This window comes from Cornus florida, unplaced genomic scaffold (genome assembly GCF_030987335.1).
Source record: "Cornus florida cultivar Cherokee Brave unplaced genomic scaffold, ASM3098733v1 CherokeeBrave_3.0.0_Hap2_Chr05, whole genome shotgun sequence".
NCBI lineage: Eukaryota > Viridiplantae > Streptophyta > Magnoliopsida > Cornales > Cornaceae > Cornus > Cornus florida.
The window spans coordinates 100,792,176-100,812,688 of record NW_026775575.1 but is presented as its reverse complement, the minus strand read 5'-3'; the positions used below and the strand labels follow the sequence as shown (position 1 = coordinate 100,812,688).

General features: G+C 35.3%; 2 protein-coding genes across 3 annotated transcripts; one reads left to right on the top strand and one right to left on the bottom strand.

Moving 5' to 3' along the window:
- Positions 1-1,094: 1,094 nt before the first annotated feature.
- Positions 1,095-5,682, top strand: LOC132308005 (tyrosine-protein phosphatase DSP1-like). Its single transcript, XM_059805945.1, has 5 exons — positions 1,095-1,550; positions 1,661-1,754; positions 4,975-5,032; positions 5,139-5,182; positions 5,276-5,682. Exons 1-5 carry the CDS (start codon positions 1,330-1,332, stop codon positions 5,459-5,461), a joined length of 603 nt encoding a protein of 200 aa, XP_059661928.1. The 5' UTR covers positions 1,095-1,329; the 3' UTR covers positions 5,462-5,682.
- Positions 5,683-9,635: 3,953 nt separating this feature from the next.
- On the bottom strand, positions 9,636-13,050 carry LOC132308004 (vacuolar protein 8). 2 transcript variants are annotated; one of them, XM_059805943.1, is made up of 2 exons: positions 10,964-13,048; positions 9,636-10,098 (listed from the first exon to the last, which is right to left on the bottom strand). In XM_059805943.1, exon 1 carries the CDS (start codon positions 12,702-12,704, stop codon positions 10,995-10,997), a length of 1,710 nt encoding a protein of 569 aa, XP_059661926.1. In that variant the 5' UTR covers positions 12,705-13,048; the 3' UTR covers positions 9,636-10,098; positions 10,964-10,994. The 2 variants fall into 2 exon arrangements, with proteins under 2 accessions (XP_059661926.1, XP_059661927.1); XM_059805944.1 differs by lacking the exon at positions 9,636-10,098 and adding an exon at positions 10,105-10,355 and having other exon boundaries at positions 10,964-13,050.
- Between the last annotated feature and the right edge of the window lie 7,463 nt (positions 13,051-20,513).

Below are 20,513 nucleotides of genomic sequence, written 5' to 3'. Positions count from 1 at the left end.
GAGGTTTGTCGCGCGGAGATATGTTACGTGGCGCACTGGTCTCGCATTCCAAGCACGACAGAATTAGGACACTTCTAAACCGCATATTCCTTCGAATGTACTACTCTTCTTTCCCACCAACTCAATACCATTACTTTAAATAATAAAAGAATATGAAATATTCTAAATACAAATGATTGAAATATAAATTATATGGAAAGTCATAACTTATTGCTCAATCATATACAAACAGTCAAACATACACATCAATACCCTCCTTCAATTTTTACTTGCCTTCAAATTATCCCTCTCCAATTGAAGGTTTTTTTTTTTTTAGGGTTTAGGGTGCTTTTATGGTTAGAACTTTTACTTTAAAGATGTATTACGTCATTTAAGAAAATTGAGTGATTTGTGAGTGGAGAGGGAGTTTCATCCAATGACATTATTTTGATATTATTTGTTGAGGTTCATATCCGGTTATATATATGAGCCATTTTACATCAAATTAAGAGGTTGTATCATTATTCTTAATTCAAAACTGTATCATATAAGAATTTTACCCGTATAGTCATCTTTACACCAGTATTTCAAATTATAAAACTATTAGAAAGATGTACCATTTATTTAAAAATGTATCACTACTATTTCAAAATCTTACCACATGACAATTGTGTAAGTAAATTATAATTTTGCACCTAAACAAAAATTTATACCCTATCATAAACTATATAATTGTACTATATTAGTGAGTTAATTGGCACCAGGCCTAATTCCTCTTGAGTTGGTGTATGGTGTCTTCCCCCCTCTTAATTTGTTAGGAGAAAAAAAAAAAAAAAAAAAAAAAAAAGTATATTTAAATAAAAAATGTTTATTTTGAGCAAGTGTTGTAATAGACACTTCTACCCCATTCACATCAATTGACCATTGTGGACTCTAAACTATTATCACTCGTTTATTTTATTTTTTTTTATCAATAGACAATTAAAATTGGTTTTATAATAATTAGTTTTAAGGGTGTGCCAAAAATTGATGATATTTAATTATTGTTGGGACTCAATTAATTGTCGCTTTTCTTTTTCACTTTTTCATACAAAACGCCCAGTGCTGTTTCTAGCCCTTTCTCTGTCTCTCTGTCTCTCTCTCTCTCCACAATATGGTAAAGTAAGTGTAGTATCCAAAAGCGAATATACCATAGTCGCCACCATCAACCGCGCATTTTAACAACCAGTTCCACCTCTCTCTCTCTAAAATCCCTTTATATAACCGTCAAAAAAAGCCGGTACCAGAATCTTCAACTATCTTTCTATCCTCTCTCTGGATATTATCCCAATTCTACTGTGTATAAAAGTCATGAAAGTTGACAAGGAACAAGACTGTAATGGCGCGTGCAGAACCATCGAGGTCGCCGTCGTCGAGCCCCATGTCTATCCGGTCACCGGAGATGACAACGGCGAAGGGTTGTATGTTCCTCCTCTCAACTTCTCCATGGTCGATAATGGCATCTTCAGGTCCGGTTTCCCAGACACCGCCAACTTCTCCTTCTTACAATCCCTAGGTCTCCGTTCCATCATGTAAGTAGTGTATGTTCATATTCATTCTTCAACTCATCATATTGAAGTGATAATTTACGATTTTAGGGTTTTTGTGTGTGTGTGTGTGTGTGTGTATATATTATGTGCAGATGTTTGTGTCCCGAACCATATCCAGAGCACAACACAGAGTTTCTGAAGTCGAATGGGATCAGGTTATTTCAATTTGGGATCGAGGGATGCAAGGTTTGTTTCATTTCCATTAATTTGATCCTCGTTTCATTTCCATTAATTTGATCCTCGTTTTGCTCTTACGTTGATCGAGTTTGTATATTATGACTCCTGTTTATCTATTTATCATGATGTTAAGTTTGATCTGATTAGCTATAGAATTTGATATTTAAATTTGTTGTGGTAATTTTGATGTCGAACAATTGGGATCATAGTTGTTAAAGGCACAAGCCTAATCGAAGTAAGGAGTGTGTATATAATAATGCATAGTTAACCATATAATATTATATATATTCATAATCAAGCAGCAGTTAATGTAAGTAGTGAACCATAAATTTATGAACTTTGTCAAATATTTCAGAAGGTTCAAACAATAAGATAGATGATATAGAACCTTTTAGTTTACTAGTCATCAAGTAAAAAAGAAAATGATATGAATAAATGATTAAAAAATACAAGGCGCGCCCTTTTTTCAGTCTGGAGCCAACTAAAAAGTGTGAGCCTACGTGAGCCTGATTGAAGGGGCCTGGCCCGTAGTAGGTTGAGGCGCTCTAGCTGAGCCTTGACGACCCTGGGGCTTTTTCGAAGCTAGGCGCGCCTTTAACAATTATGATTGGGATTGCATTAATAAAGCTTTATTTTCAATAAAGTGGGCTGGAGTTGATGGCTCTTTAGGATTTATAAACTATGTGAATTCTTTAATTTCTTTTAGACGTTAAGTTTATCACAGAACTTGGAAGGGAATTAGAAGCAGAGTTATATCATCTTTTCCTCCTAGTAATTTTGCAATGCATAATTTGTTCGTTTCTGTTACTATTCTATAATTTGAAGTACCTTTTTTTAAGAGAGCAGAAAAGAAAAAAAAAAATTTACTTTTCCTGTTCTCTTTTGAAAATTCATCTGCCAATATTTAATGCAATGTAAGAGTACACGAACTTCCTAGTTTAGGATAAGAAATCATCGAAGATGGAATCCCTGCATAAGGGCTGACATGTGACCTAATATCATTCTTCAACAATTGTCACATGCTTTTGTTCTTTTGTGTGTGTGTGCATTAATGGGTATATTATTATATCTATATATATTCACTATATTATATGTATTTGGGCAGTGTCCTCATGAATACTTGATGGATGCACAATCTAAATTATTGTCTCGCATCATTTCATATGTGCAGGCTGAAAAATGTAGTTTATGGAATTTTTACCCTTTCTTGTTCGGTTGTGCAATTGTCATTCTGTATTTTCTTATTATTTCTTGTCCTTTATCGTTTCAATTTTTTGTATCCTTCACGTATCTTGTAAGCATTTATTCTATCTCTGAAGTGAAAGCTGATATGAAACAAGTTAGTGACTTCCCTTTTTAACTGTTTAATTTGGATTGAGGTTGGATTGACATCGTAGTGATTTTGTGTTGTAATGGAATTATCTATACTTCTGTAGTTTGAACTTGTAACCATCCTATCAAAGTTTGGCAGACTCCATAGACTTACAGAAATACTTGATCTTAATTGAAAATCAGCAGCTTGAGTTTTGTTATATCAGGATGCCGTTTTAAACTTGCATTAGAGAAGGCAGAAGGCTGTGTCATTGATAGAAAATGATCCATTGTGACAGTGAGGATTACTAAATCTTATTTTGAGGAAAGAGTATACCTCCTTGTTATTAATCTTGCGGCTCTTGCATATAAACCCATGTATGATAAGTGCTCATAACCATAAAGCTATCATTGCTACTACATTGCGTGTATGCTTGGAGAAATTTATTAGATTCTTTCTGTTGCTATTTGTTAAAGCTTGTTGGTTTTGAAGAATCCTGATGATCTGGAAACTGATTGGGTTGGGACCAAACTGGAGTATATTTGAACAAGACATTATGAAACGTTTTCATTTTAATCTATTTTGATCCAAGAAAATAGAGACAGGTACCTAATTTGCCTATGAGGGATGTTTGGTTAACTAAACCACACAATTCAGTTTAGTTTAAAATGTCATCATTGTATGAATCACTGGATTGAACTGCATGCCAAATTCAGCTGAACAAATTTTACTCTTTTCATGGTTTGGTCTTTCAACTGGTTCAGTTTTTCAACAGGCTAAATAGTAGCTATAATCATATTGTTGTCTTGCTCTTGCACAAGATAAATGAAATGTTTGTTGAAATCAACATACCTAGATGAAGTGGGCCATGCACTAATTTATCTGATTTAATCTTGCTCCATTGGTAGAATTTTCAAGCTATGTTATACTTGCATTCAGTTGCTAACTTTTGTACCATGAATCTGCGTGCCCATAAAATATGCTTATAAGATGGATAGCTGTAAGTAGGTCATAGGTACCCAAGATGAGGTAAAATTGTTTCCATGGTTGTTTTGGGCTCTGTGCTAAGATAAGGGAATGCATCTTTAAAATTAATTCGAAGTTTATATCACTAAACAAATGTGTCCAAAATGAAAAGTAAAATTATATCATAGTTGTTTTTGGTCCTGAGTTAGGACAATGGAAAGCAGTAAAGCACCATTTCAATTCAAAGATTATTTCCTCAAATTAATTGGATTTCTTAATCTCACCTCCCAAAATTTTTTCCGTCTTTGTTTTTATTTAATTAACCTTTTCATATCTGTTTTCTTTGTTTGCTTTGTATTGGTTGGTCTATTCTAACTTCTTTCTCATATTATAATCCTTGTGATTTTGGTTTTTGGCTGGATGCAATGCAAATTTATAACATTTATGTTCTTCAGCAGTATGAAATGCTTCTTAAGCAAAGGAACTTGCTTATTCTTTTTTTTTTGTGCGTCTCTGGTACAAGCAGCTCATGGACAAATTAGTAAAAAAAAATAGTTGAACCTGACAGTGGTTAGTAGAAAGTTGGAGATGATAGGCAAACCTAGACACACGGTTCAGGTGGCTTGAATGTGCCTATGAGTCTGCCAGTAAGTGAACAGAAATATAATTTGTTCATTTTACAGTTTGTGAATCATGCATATGCCATGTTCCAGGGAACCAACCGTGAGCTTTTGGGTTTAAGAATACACTTTTGCATGACGTAAATGCTTGAATTAAGTTGCAATAGTCTGATTTTTAGGTCTTTTTGAAGGATTTCGGTGATGCTATTATTGTGCTTGTGAGTAACTCATAGTAGGTGAATGGTTTTAGTCTCCTGTATCATAACTAGTCGCCTGAACAGTGAAAGAAGTTCTTAATTATATGAATTAATATTCCAAATTGTGTATCCAGGAGCCATTTGTAAACATCCCAGAGGATACAATTCGCGATGCACTGAAAGTTGTCCTAGGTATAAACAAACACTTAACATTGTCACACTTCGTTTCTGGTCACTGGACTGTTAACTTGTTCAGGGATTTTACTTATACTCGCTTGTATCTGTGTACGTAATGCAGATGTAAGAAATCACCCGCTTCTAATCCATTGCAAACGAGGGAAGGTATGTGCAGTAATGGCTTTTTACTAAATCTCTTCATGATTTTGGTTATCAAGACCTAAATTCTATTTGGGTTTTGCTTTTTGCCTTGTTCAGCATCGAACTGGTTGTGTTGTGGGATGCTTGAGGAAATTGCAGAAGTGGTGCCTGTCTTCTGTCTTTGATGAGTACCAGCGCTTCGCAGCTGCCAAGGCCAGAGTTTCAGATCAAAGGTTTATGGAGTTGTTTGATGTGTCCAGCTTGAAGAATATGCCAATGTCATTTTCATGTTTGAAGAGGTAAATGACCAGTAACACAGAAATAGGCTTTTGCTTCCTTCGTTTTTCAGAAGAGCTGTCGTATTTCCTGCTTTGGATAGTAATAAACTGGAAAAGGTGGTGGTTTTTTGGAATGCTTTTCAGAGTGAAAGAATGTTTTTTCCCACTTATGAGGATATTAAAAATAATTTATCAACGATTTTCGCTTTGAATTCCCATGACATCATAGTAAGAATTGTTACTTCAGATGTGCTTGAATTCCTTTTAAATTCTGAGGATGTTCGTGATACATTGGAGCTCGTTTTCTCCATCCCAGTTCCTCTGGCCAAAGATGAAAAGGGTTGGCAGCTAGTTAAGGTTTTCGAAACTATAAATCCGGTTTTGATATTTTAATAGTAAACCTATTTAAATACTGTATAAATTACATGTACAAAAAAGAGTTTATCATGGTATCTGTACAACAAACTTAATAACCAAGAGAACCCTTGAAACATTAACCTTGTCGTAATAATGCAATTCTCCATTGTTAACCTAGATCAGGAGGCTGTCCTGCTGTTAGGTGCCTTTTCCATTTCTTCTGTTACTACTATTATTGAAGCATTATTCTTATTAGTACACCTCTATTTTTCCAAGTGTAGAATTAGTACTCCTTTACATTTTTTGATATTTTTCTTACTTTCATGAAATGTTATATTTGGTCAAGTGTAATACTAGACTAGATCGACGTTAAGCTGAAGAGATTTTATTCTTTTTAAATACTGACAAGAGCCGTTGGAACAACTCTTATCTATTAAAACCGTCAGATATTTTTTCTATAAGATAGATATTGCCGTTTTACATATGGACCCACCAAGAACTCACATGCAATACCAGATCAGCCCCAGCCGCTAGTTAGTTCGTTATGCCCAACCCACTGCAATAACTCAAAAGTGGAGGCAACAAAGCTATTCCTTATTGTGAGAAACTATTGAGCATTTATGTTTTATGGGCTTGTTTAAGTTATAACTTTTTAATACAAGATTGACACGGACATAAAGTGCTTTTTTTTTTGAGAAAAGAAAAGTCTCTCTCGCATTTAAAATTTTATGCACTTTTAATCCTTTTTTGAAAAACACTTTCTCGGAAGGAGAGAGAGAGTCAACAACGAAGGAAGCTGCAATTCAACTTCCATCTGTTTTTTCGGCTTTTCAGACTTCAGTGTAGGCAATTCGCTTTCACAACACAATAATTCAGTGGGAACCAACATCACGTATGTTACACACAAAAAATTCTAAGTAAATTTAATTTTCAACGCACGACTTTTAATTTCTCCGATTTTTAATTTAAATGCGGTGTCATTCAGCTATTGGGTAGCAATCAAGTGCATATGGTAAACTTCAGGCCTTGACTACCAAAGGTTGTTCCAAAGTCCAAACAATGTTTTTTATTGCAAAAATAAAGCCAATTTTATGGAAAAACATTGTTGAATCATTTTTTGTACAATAAGTAGTGGACAAAATAATACCTAAACTAATAACGTTTTTATGAAAATATAATTTGGACATAGTAGGTTTTATTGGAAAAAAAAAAAAAAAAAAGGTCAATTAAAGCGTAATATTGATATAATAACTAGTGCATATACCAAGGTTAAACCAAAATTGAAACGTAGGGTACTCGATTAGGACTGAACCAACAATCGAACAGTGATTATGAATTCAAAGCTTTTGGAACTCCTCATGCTAGATGTTTGTGAACAGTGATTATGAATTCAAAGCTTGGTGTCAAGTTAAGAAATTTAATTGAATAAAGGTGAATCTTAATGCGGTGAATAGATAGTTACTTCTCATAAAATTCTAATGATAGGGGGTGAAATCATTCCGAATATGGAATAAAATATAGAAATATTTAATTGGGCAGTTGAAAATTTTCTATTCATTTCTTTGTATTTTCTTTCATAGTCTAGTTCTTTATTCATTCTTAAGTGACTTTCTAGAACCCATCTAGGCGATGCATGCGGTACAAAGTTCATGATGTTCAATTGGAACATGAAAACGTGACTAAATTGGTCCTAGTTACTCTTCGGGACGGAGTGGAAAAAGGGAGGAGATTCTATCCATTAAACAATTGACGCTTTTCAAAACGTCTTTCGTGACGTAGAAACCTAAAATATAGTTAGTATTAGTATAAATATATAAATATAAGAACGCTCGATCAGTGAGCTATTACACACTCTTTCAAGGTGGCTGCTTAAAATGCCATTTTAGAGTTTTGTCAATAATTTCTATCAACACACTAAAAGGTTGATATGATATATTCGGTGTGGAAGTTTATAACAAAGTTTTTTTGTTGTTGATTCCTAGATGAATTATTTGATAATTCTTAGTTCCGGTTAGCCCCGATTTGGTTTATAAATTCGTTGCTTCTGAAAAAATCATTTCTCCTCCCGAAATAAGGTCATTAAATGGATCTCGAGCTTCCGCTTCACGTAGCAGCTGCTAATCGAAAGAAGGAACTTGGCAATGGCAGTTCCAAAAAACCGTAAATATAATTTAGAAATCATTGTATTACTTATTATTACTTTATTGATTGCAGTGAAATCTTTCATTATTTGATTTCTAACTTCTATTTTTTTTTCTTTCTTCTTCTTCACTGCTTTATTAAGTTAGGGAATCAAGACTTGAAGTAGACGACAGTCTGCCTCATTCTTTGATCTCGAGACAAAATCTCGTGGTGGTGGTATTTTTTATTTTTTTATTTTTGTTTTCTTAGAGAAGGTAAAAACTCGTGTTGTTGGCATAGCATTATCAATGAATGACAAATCAGTGGTGGTTGTTCAATCTGCATCCACCTCACATCTCAAATTAAAATTAAGGTAGAGGTGCAAGATTTAGGTAGTGTAGTCTCATGGTTCGCACAACGTGACATTCATATTTACTGTGAAAACCACATGGATTTTAATTGATTATGACACTAAGAAAAACTTTGAGAATGTAGATAAGGGATGTTTCGTAGACCCCACCCATCACATGGCTTCTCTTTTTCGTTGCTATTCTCCCGGAATTGAGGGTGTTGCTCAAAGTGCTGGAATTAGGTACCTGAACTAACTCCCCCCTTTGCTATAAATAATTCCTCTTGTAACCGTCAAGTTTTTAGCGGGAAAAAATAAATAAAAAAAAAAAAGTGTGTGTGTGTGTGTGAGAGAGAGAGAGAGAGTATGTGATAATGTGAAGCTTTACAGCTTGTTTTTGCAGTTGCTTTAAAGGGATATCACGGGAAATATGACCACCGAAAAGTCCCAACATTCTCAGCAAGCATCAGATGCAATGTGCAATTGTGCATTGCAAGGATGATATATAATTATATATATATATATAGAGAGAGAGAGAGAGAGAGATGAGTGGAATGAAAGGTGGAGAAGGCAGGCCATGTGAAATTCTGGACCTGTGAAGAGAAATGGGCCCTCCATCCCAACACCTCTTTATAGCTACATCTACGCCGGTGTTTCCTCTTCCATTTTCCTTTTCTTTACCAATATTCTCATTAACACATGGATCTAAAGTCCAACCAATCCTCTAACTCCCATTTCCACTCATAATTATTTATCAAAATATAAATACTTAATTAGTACAAAATATCCAACCAATGGGCTCCAAATATTGAATGCTAGTGAAGATAAGTTTGGCACACAATTGATAAGAATACACCAGTGTCCCCATTATTGTTCATCATCCATTTCATTGATTTCAAAAGTCCCACTTGAAACCCACTTCCAACTCATCTCACTCATATACCCATTTCATCACTCTAGCTGCTGCACCCACATCAGTAACAATCAAGAAAAGAAAGATGGACCCCACCCCCACAATCACCAAATCTAATGAAAGGCCCAATTCACTGTGTAAAAATGCTTTTTCTTCGTCACCACCAACAATTCCCATCACCTGTTACTGTTAGGTAAGGAAAAACATAAAAGAGAGAAAACCTAGCCACCTCCTCCACCACTAAAAGGGGCTTGGTTCTCCCGTGGGTACAATATATTTACAATCAACGTCCAAATCAATCAAAAATCACCATCATCATTGCCACCATCTTAAACAAATCCAGATTCCCATTCCCAGAATCCACCAAGCAAACACAGACAAATGCAAGTATCATTGCAAATAGATTCACGGACCTTAACAACCGCTTCAATTTGGAATTTCCCTACTCCCAAACAAACATAAGCACAAGATAATTTGGATATAATATCAAGAAAAGCAAAGCAAAAGAGTTTACACACACTCTAATTAGAACTTGGTTATTACAATACATCACGACTCCCTTAAATGGTACATTACCAAACAAATATGATTTAAGGGGTTTTTTTAAATAAATAAATTAAAATACAAGAAAAACATCAAACACTCTTTGCTCTTCACACAATTTGTTCTCCACAGTCAATCAATTAAGATTAAAAAATAAAGAAAATGAGGATACTCCCTAAAAACCGTATCCATGCCGTTGTCATATGTATATATAGTATAATTTTTAGAATAACTACAATTTTTTTTTTTTTGGTGGGTTTTATAATAACCATAAATTACGAGATTATAACATAAATCTTGGAATATAAGAAGTGTGCCTTTGTTGCCGGAAAAATAGTTTTCTTCTTTCCACGGTTAGAATAATCCAAATCCTCTCCTCCTGTATTACAATAACAAATACAATGTCACAAACTAAAAAATATATATATCATTATAAAAAGGACAGACACCATGTATTGTGTGCGTCACGTGTTTCCTAGTCAACCCAACAATCCTTCCCCTAACTAAAATGACACTCAATGACTTGAGAAGTTAGCAATCTAAAGATTCATACTCAACATACTGTTTACTTTTTAGTACTATCAATCTATTGTCCGAGTCCTAAGTACATATACATTGCCCCGATTGCTTAATCATCTGTTACACAACAACAACAACAAAAAATGAAAAAAAATAAAAAATCATCAGTTTCATTAAATTAATAATTTTTCAAAAAAAAAACTCTACTAGACTAATCTTTGTATTCACATATTAAAACCTGGTCCAGTGATTAAGGGATGTTATTTGGAGCTTTAATTGCACATATTTAAGGTTTATATAAAAATAATAATAAACCTTAAATCTAGTAATAATAATATTGGCCTAACCGTACACCTCACAGTTTGGGTGTCTCGGAAATAAATTTATGAAGTGCTTTAAATATATATATGTGTATGTCTAGTAGGTCTAGCTATACGCGGAAGCCATTTTCCTTTTTAGTTGGTTATACACGTAACACAAGGATAACATTTTATTTCCACGTGAAATAAATAGCTTCCTAATAGAAACTTATATATATGTGTGTGTGTCAACCACGTAATGATTGTCCAGGTAGATTTTTTAAAACAATACCAGCCTAAAATGAACACTTGGACTCGATATGATTGGATGTTTGAACCACTTAAGCACCATTAATCTGCCCACATGGACGTAACAACTTGCGAAATTAATATTTTTTTTATATATTTTTTTTTTCAGATTCTTACCTTTGTTGGCGGGGGTTATGTACTTTTGTGGTTATTCCCTCCAAGTCCTGCTGAAGATACTCCGGAGACGATTGCCGGAAAGTCTCTGCAACGCCTTCTTAGCTCCGGCGACCTCCGTCTCCGCAAGCCTCTGCAACTGCAATTGAGCTCCGGCCACCACCAGCCTCTTCCGGCAACCCTCACTCCCTCCCGCCATGATCGCGCCGATCACTGATACCGGAAACTTCTTGCTAACCACTTCGATTTTAGGATCCAACATCTGAACCAATCTCATGAGACTCTTCTCATCCCTCACCAAATCTTTCCGATTTGATCGGACCGTTAACAGCGACACCAACGCTCGCGCCGCCACCTCCTGCAACCCATCCGGCTTCGACGACTCCATTAGCTTCACCAGAGATCCCATACAACTCGATATAGCTCGCTTGTTGCCGTCGCTTATCGACAGATTGGCGAGTAACGAAGCAGATATTTGCTGAACGAGGATGTTTCCATGCTTGACGAGCTCTGCGATTTGTATAATGAAAGAAGTTGAACATGATAAGATCGTTGCAGTCGACTCGGAATTCGAGAGGATGAAAATCGCTCGCAAGACATGTTCCAATGTGTCTGAACTGGAGGAGTCATGAAGCAATTGAAGCAGTCTTTGCAATCCTCTCTCTTGCAATATCAGAGCTCGGAAATACTCGCCGGAGGAAGCGAGGATTGCGATGCAATTCGCAGCCTTTTCGCGTGCCGAATCGGTGCCGGAGACCAGCAACTGGACTAGAACAGGGACCACCCCTTCCTCCCCCAGAGCGTTCCTGATATCTTCTACGGTGGCGACGTTTCTGATTGCTCCGACGGCGTGTGATTGTGCAGCCAAAGATCCGGACCTACACACTTCGATCAGCACAGGAACACCGCCGTAGGCGGAGATCGCCCAAGCATTATCAGGATCTCCGGTGATTGCTTCCACGGCCATCGCCGCCTTCTCCTTCATCGCTGTCGACCCTGACTCGATGATTTTGAGCAGAGGTCCCAATCCTCCATCTTCGAACACACATTTCCTGGACTGATCACTCGCCGTGGCCAGAATCGACACAGCCGTGGCCGCCTGTTCTCGAACCAGAGGGTTTGCACTCAGATCGAGCAAACGAATCAAATAGCCAACATTACCTTCCTTGGCAACCAAAGTCGCGGACTTTTCGTCATCGGCGAGCAGCTGAAGCAGATGCTCCATAGCCTTCTTCTTGAACTCAGTCCCTCCGATCTGTAACCTGGTGAAGAGGTCCCGAATGAAAAACCCTAAATCTTCCTTGGCCGAACCAGGACCGGGTTGGGAGAGAACGATGGCATTGGATTGACGGAGGACTCCGGATCTGTGAAGCAAATCGATGTCCTGAATGTGCTTGGAGAGCCAGGAGGTGGCCATGTCGAGGTCGCTCTGCATGAGGAGCTTCCCGACATTGTAGGAAGGGTCGGAGCATTGGTGGGAGAGAGTCTGGATGCGTTGGAGAGTGGAGAGGAGGTTGGGAAGAAGGGTTTGAACCAGTGGGTTTTCGGACCACTGAGGGGAGTCAACGATTTCGGACACAGAGGACTTGAGAGAACAGAGTTTTGAGTGGAGGAGTCGCCAGCGGCCGGTGAAGGAGGTGATGGAGAGGGAGGAAGGGAGGAGGTCAGAGAGGAGGTGGTTGATGTGGTCTAGGGTTTGCGGCTGCGGCGGCGGCGACGGTGGTTGTGGGGCGGTTGGATGCATTTGGGCCTGTAGCTTTGGACCCACTGGTTAGGATAGGGATGCGTTGAAGATAAGCTCAGAGGTTGAAATTGAATACATAGAGAAGTGTAGAGAGAGGAAGAGAGAGTTAGGTTTGATGTTGATGACACTCTGCTTTGTAAACGATGAAATGAAGGATTGCTTAGTTGGAAGGGTAAGTGGAGGGAGAGAGGGGCTTGGAGGAGAAGAGGTCTGACACGAGAATGGAGAAAAGCGAAGCTATCGAGAGAGGCTGTGTGGGGTTCTAGGTGAGGAGAGAGATTATACTTTTCAGGAAGCTATGGCCTGTGTGTGTGTGTGTGTGTGTGTGTGTGTGAGAGAGAGAGAGAGAGTCGTTAACGTGTAAGAAACGGGTGGACCGTGACCGTGAGTCCATGACCGTGTCGACATGAGTTGCGTTGAACCCGAACCATATAGTGGGATAGAACCCGATTCAGTGTACTACCGGATCATAAAAAGGGATTAAATTTTGTACATTTTAAGCCCAATGAAAATGATAATTAACGTAATACTTTTCATAGATAGTCCAAATCCAATTCCGGTTGTAATTTATGTAACACCGAATTAAGAACTAAGTGTAACTTTAATACAAATTACAGTGGATGGACGCTTACTAATTTAAACCCAATAATTTTTCTATTCAATTCGAATGTGAGACAAACTCTATAGTGTAACACTTGGGTTCATTGTGGGGCAATGAATGTATGATCCAATTTAGAATTGATTCCATAACTTTTTTTTGCCCTTTGAGCACCAAAGCAAAATAATAGTCATAGGTCAGCAGATTCATGAGTGTGACTTTATTAAGGCTGGTTACATGTCCAATGTGTTAGCAGAAAGTATTGCATTTATTTGGTTTATGGGGCATTGTTTCCAGGATTGGAATGCCCCTTTTTTAATGCCTCTTTTATTGTCTGTGTTTTTATCCCTCTATTTGAAACTTGGAATGCACTAACTAAAATTGGACCAATACCATTACATCAATTAATTGTTCATATCTTAGTTATGGATGGTTTAATGACGCCATCCAACTTTGCTCTTGCAGGTGACACTTATAATCACTTATTTCTTTCACATGTCTCACTGCCCAAAATTTAATAATGAACCCAATAATCACTTATATCTCTCACACACAATCATACCATTGTGTGTGCGAGCCAGAGGGGGAGAGAGAGTTATTTCTTGACATGCTTTCAATTGTTATGTTCATTCATCTCTAAAATGCTAAAATAAATAAATAAATAACCTCTAAAAAATAAAATAAATTAGATTAATTGTATTTAAACTTATAACTTAGGCTAAATAATCTGATTTAATTAATTGTAATAATTAGATGTCTTAAAGTGGGTCATACTAGATACCTACTTTAATATATACGAGCATAAAGGTTAATAAATGTTTTTTTTTTTTTTTTTTTTTTTTTTTTCATACTAAGAAACACACTTACTTTTGACCAGCCTGGTAAAATTAATGAATGATTACTATTCGACCTAACAACTATGGGAAATATTTTTCTAAAAATTAACATTTGATCAACGTTTATGTGATCCATTACAAGATATACTATTTATTAACTCATTTCTCAATAGTTAAATCAAAAGTTTTTTATTTTTTTTTGTTAAGTTATATTAAAAAGGACGTATAATGCACTTCCAATTAAATGATAACGGCACAAAATGCAAAAAAATTAACATAATGTTTTTTTTTTTTAGTCAGCACCAGGAACTCCCCTAGGCAGGGCCCCTTACCCACCCCAGTCTACAAACCTGGGGGTACAGAGCATCGTCCCAATGATACACCAGGTAAGTCGGGGGTGATAATGGTGTTGGGAAACGTGGTAGATTTAAAAAACTCTTTTGAGAGATTTTGATTCATAAATCTTAATTCATCACATATAGACAAGTTTTATGCAAAAATAAACTATGATGTATCGTTCAATTAACAGATTGAATATTTACGTCAAAGGTCTGAGTAAACCTTTAAATCTTTCCTCTAAAGTGAATGTTCTCACTTATTGTACATCCCTTAACAAGATGCCTTCTTCTTGGATCTCCATCTTCTTGGTAATTGTTTTGCCTTTAGGAATCACTCATAAGCCTCCATGAATGACCTTAGAAAACTAGGTTTGTGGGAGCCTCCATTAGATAAGAACATAAATCCTAATTTTCTAGAGAGAGAAAATATATTCTTTTTTCCTTCTCATAAAAATCACTCATAAAATATATATAAACCATGTATATTTATAGGTAACATAAAGATAAAGAAAAGGAAATAACAAATCCTTCTCAATCTCTAATTCACATGTCTCAAATTTAATATGATTCCAATATCAAGTTAGGCTACGAGTGAGAATCCATTGGGCCTATTATTTTATTGGCTATAATAAATTAATAATTGGCTCGGTCCATGACCAATTCAATTAATTCATAAATTAATTTCTACTCCACTAAAAGAAATTAATTGAACTCTAATTAAATAATAAATAACCTCTAAGTCAATATTACACTTTGACCCCTCTATACATAATTAATTATCGGATAAATAAAGCCATCAATCCGACTACTTAATTAATATATTTATTTTGGTACCATTGATTATTTCTGGCTCGATCACCATAAAACATTTGTTTGACAAAAATAATAATTTAAATAAATAAATATATAATAAATCATTTTGTCTAAAAATACACGAAGACCTTCGAATTTACTTTGTGATCAACCATAATCAATACAAAATAAATACAAGTAGCAATGATGCAAATATTGAAAATATAACCCTCTAACTATTAATTACATAACTACCCAAAATGTCGGTCTAAGGATCCCGAAGAATCCGCCGAACAAATCAAAGTAATTATTAATTAATAAAAGAGTCTATACTTTTCTCATACTTAAGAACCAAATGTCATGACGGTGATAAGGAGCAATTGCATACGACGACTCTCGCAATATATCTCAACCTAACGCGGATCGAGTTCAAGTCTTAATTAATTATGAGTCCATCCATAATTACCGATTATGAATCATTTATGATTACTATTTATATTCATGTATTGATCGTCATCACATACATATATAAATATCTCTTGTAATCAAGTGGACACTATCAATTCTATAATGAATCGAAACATAATACATTGAATTCACCAATTGTATAAAATATAAATATTTCAGAAACGTCAGGAACATATGTCACTATAATCCAGATAGGAATTTTCTATGCCAGGGCATATAAATCCCAACAAATGGAGGCTGGCAAGGTTCGAACACTGGCCAAGTGGTAGCCAATGACAAGCCCTTACCAACTCATCCAAACCCCTGGGGGCAAAATTAACATAATGTTGCGTTTGAAAACATTGAAAGAAAATTTAGTTGGAATTAGAATAAATTTAATTTAAAATTTTAATTAAATTTATTTCAATTTTAAATCTACACTGTTTATTCAATGCTCCCAAATATAACATGAAAGAATGCTCCCAAATATAACACGAAGGAGGATAGTGCCAAGATTTTGCAAATCCAGTTAAACCAGACAGATCAAGAAGATAGACAGATTTGGGGTTTTTCGGCTGGTGGGATTTTTTCCGTTAAATCAGCTTACTATGTAGCTTTACAGTTGAAGAGGGGTTGCTCGGTTCCGGTGGTTAATCAGGAAGAAAGCAGTTCTATAAGGGTCAGGGCAGTTTTTTGGTCTCGAATTTGGAAAATGATGGTTAAGCCCAAAATTAAACATTTTAATTGGAGATGTTTTCATAATCGAGTTGCCATTTCAGATCAATTGGTCAGGAAAGGTATGTCCATGGATGGTCTTTGTAAAGTTTGTGGTTTGGAGATAGAAACTTTAAAACACCTACTGTGTGATTGTCAATCAGCAAAATTAGTTTGGAAAGGTTCCCCGTTACGAATTGATGTATCTTCAGTTGGGAGGAGTACATAGGGCAAATAGTGGATGAAATTAATCCATTCGTGGGATGGATTAAAAGACAACAATATTTTAATTGGAATAGCTGCAAACTTATGTTGGTATTTATAGAAGTCTCGCATAGATTCTGTGTTTGGTAGAATTGGTTGGTCTGGCCAGAAGATCATTGAAGTTGCTGTTGGGCAGTTTTGAGAGTTTTATCGGGTTCATTCAAAAAATATTCATGATTCCTAGAGTCTATTCCTATTCCTTCTCCTTTGCCAGTGCGTTGGTTGCCGCCGAATGTAGGATGTTTAAAGGCTAACGTTGATGTAGCAGTTAACACTTTCTCTAACGAAATTGCTGGTGGTCTAGTGATTAGAGACCACAAAGGGTTGGTAATTTTTGCTGCTATATTCTACTCGAAGTTTTTATCTTATCCCACAGTTGGGGAAGCATCTGTGTTGAGGCAGGCAATGCTCAAACTAAGGGAGCGATTGTTGTCACGGGTTATTTTTGAGTCTGATGCTAAACAGGTGGTGGACATAGTTAATAGGACTCAGGTATGTCCAATCGTTTTGATGCAGTTAATTGAGGATGTCCAGATGTGGTTGAAGTATTCAAATGGGTTTGCTGTTAAGTTTGTTCCCAGGGATGCCAACACTGCTGCCCCTACTCTAGCAAAGTATGCTATGTCTAGGAAGGTCGATGCTGAATTTTCTGATTTTTTTCCTCCTGTTTTGATGGATGCTATAATGGAGCAGTGTATTTGACATGCCTATTAATATATTTTCTTGCCTTAAAAAAAAAAAAAAAAAAAAAAAAAAAAAAAAAAACATGAAAGTATTATTCCAATAAAATTATTCTTTTCATCTAAAATAACTCTATAATAACTACACTTATTATTCAAAAAAGATTTTTTCGTGAATCATAACTCAATCATTTTAATAATGGTAAATTTTAAAAATATTTTGGACAACTTTGATTACACAGTGAATAATAACTAATTTTATTACTTAAGATTTAATATTGAAGAAAGGTAGTATATCATTTAATACTTTCTATTTGCAAGTATCAACAAGTCATATGAAATTTTATTAAGACACTTTTACTTTCATTGCATATTTTAAATTCAGTTTAGAATTCTATTATTAATAAATTTATTTATTTATTTTTTCTAAATTGTCATTCTGTTATTGAAATGCCATTTGTAATGACCCCGTCATTTTCCTCCCTTTTTTTCTGAAATTTTACGTATAAATTTTTTCCATTTAATTTTCTCTTCTGAGTTCTGTTTCTCGTCGTTTAATGTCATCTCGAGTGCTCGGAAATGATTTTTGAGACTCTTTCGTTTGGATTGACAAATTCCTTTGAGGACCGAGTCATTTTCACATTTTTACTTTTCGGACACTCTTCACTTTTTGTCATTTTCCCTGTTTCGTCCTTTTCCTGATTCTGTCTTTTCCCCGTTTGTCACTTTGTTGGCAAAACCTCACTTTTCGTGTTCGGAGTTAATTTTTAACTTCACGTGTCTTCATTCGAAGTGGTTTCCACGAAATACGTATTTTTACTTTTGCAAGAAAGTACTCTGGCTGCTTCCGGTGTCCATAGAGGCATGGATGCACAGTTCTTTGGAATTATTTTCTTTTCTTGGGGTGTTTTTCATAAATATCTTTTGAAGATATTTTATTTCGGGGGTTTTTAAGAAAATATTTTTGGAAGATATTTTCATTCTGGGTCATTAGTGTAGTTAACCCTTTTTGGAGGGGTCATTGTACAATTAACGAAAGTTACTGCAAAAATATCTTGTCTGGAGCCTGGATCTTCGTACAGGATTCATTTTCACATTTCGTCGAGTCGTGAACTCTTAGAATTCCGTTTCGGTCATTTTTCTCCAGTTTCAGAGTTTCTGACCATAGTTGCCGCCGAACTTGTTCGAGGCATATCTCTCTGTTCGGGACTCAGTTTTTGACGTCGTTTCTTTTGTTGTTCATATTTTCTCATTTCGAATATTTTTTGTTCATAGAGTTTCACCGTTTGAACGCTTCTGCTGAAAATCCACTTTTCAAAACCGGTGGGGCCATTTCGAAACACTTTTTGAGATTTTCTATAAATAGGGGACTTAAAGAAGAAAAATCAGATTTTCTTCTTCTTCTTCCTCTCTTGGTCGGCAGCCATGGATGCCCATGGGGCTGCCACCTTTTCTTCTTCTCCTCCACTTGATTTCCTAAGTGAAAAGTCTTCGGTCTTAACGTTTGTTGTTCGCCTTGTCGTGCTCTACCTTTCACCCTTATTAGAACCCATTTCTGACCAAATTTTGAGTTCGTGTTTGAAATCAAGTTGTGATTTTCATGTACTTTCTTGGGGATTCTTGTTCATCGTGTTGTCCCTGACAAAACCCTTCGATATCGTCGGATTCAGAACACTTTTATTTCGGTGGGCCTTTGAGGTTTTCATCTCAAATTGAGGTAGGGGGTGTTATAATTTATATTCTTGTTATATAGCATGATATTGATACTTATACAATTTGTTTAAATGCTTAAATATAAAATTTAGAGATTTTATTATTTAATTTTCTCGAGTGAGATTTGATTTTTCCGGTTGTCCATAATTTGTTTTAAACATGTGGCATGATAGAATATTATCTCTTGACATGATCATTGACATATATTAAATTGTGAGCTTTTGAATAAGTAATGAAGTTTTTATTTAATATTTATCTTAAGTGAAAGATTAATTCATGTGGCCTTAACTAACTTGAAATCAATGTGCGTTAGCATATTATATTAGGCCCTAGCATGCTCTTCAACATAGATGAATTTTAGAGTAATCGGAGATATTTTAAAATCTAGTAATATTTAATTAAATTGATTAATTAATTTATTCCGAGTGTACTTCACTCCATTGGAATTCCGACTTGATATTCTTGTTATGCATGTCATATAGTTTCACATATATTTAATCTAGAATATTTGATTAGGTTTTGAAATCTTTCATTTATTATTTTTCTAATATTAGAGGTTAATACTCGTGGTCGTTTCTTGCTTAGAATTCACTTGTATCATGTTTTTAAATCAAGTCTTGACATGTTGTATAACATACATTAATTTAGGATCATTTGGATGAATTTCAAAACTTAGAGATTTTAATTAAAATGATTAATTAAAATCCATTCAATGGTTCCATGAGCTAGATTAAGTTTCTAACATTGTATTCATGATTAATTTGACAAGTTCCTTCACATGTATCAAATTGAGAATAATCAGATAAGTTTTGAAACTTATATTTAATCATTTCCTTTGTATGGAACTTATCTCACATGGTTGTGTCTTATATGAAATGAACTTGTAACTTGACATTGAATTTGGCCTTGACATGATTCTTAACATAACTTGTTCGTAGAACATTTTGACTCACCTTGAAATCTTGATAATTTAATCCCCTAAGTAGATTAAATTTCTTTTTATGCTTCCATCGAGTTAATCATGCCTTGATATTGAATTCTTGTTAAACTTGTATTTCATGAACTTGTACCTTTTTATCAAGCATCGTGAACCCTCGTATCTTGATTTCATCAATGTACTTAATGAACATGCTCATTTGTCTTGGAATGGTTTGATTACACATGTGTTGCTTAGTAGGTAATTGAATCATGTATCTTCTACTTGTGGTATTTTTCCTTCAATTGATTCTATGTGCTATATATATCTTGATTCTAATATATATCGATGCACACTATGATTTTTTGACATGTCACATGCCATGATAGTTGATGAACTTAGGGCATAACTTGTGTTTTCTAAAATCTTGGTTGTGCGTGAAATGTGGTTAATGCATTTCTTGTATTTTGATATAATCTTGGTTGCATAACTTGTTGATTTTGGGACTTGG

Bases quoted from the DNA above. Each gene is read 5' to 3' on its own strand.
- LOC132308005 (XM_059805945.1), top strand. From the start codon at position 1,330: ATGAAAGTTGACAAGGAACAAGACTGTAATGGCGCGTGCAGAACCATC. The intron at 1,551-1,660 runs GTAAGTAGTGTA...TATTATGTGCAG, and splicing joins CTAGGTCTCCGTTCCATCAT to ATGTTTGTGTCCCGAACCAT. The intron at 1,755-4,974 runs GTTTGTTTCATT...TTGTGTATCCAG, and splicing joins TTGGGATCGAGGGATGCAAG to GAGCCATTTGTAAACATCCC.
- LOC132308004 (XM_059805944.1), bottom strand. From the start codon at position 12,704: ATGCATCCAACCGCCCCACAACCACCGTCGCCGCCGCCGCAGCCGCAA.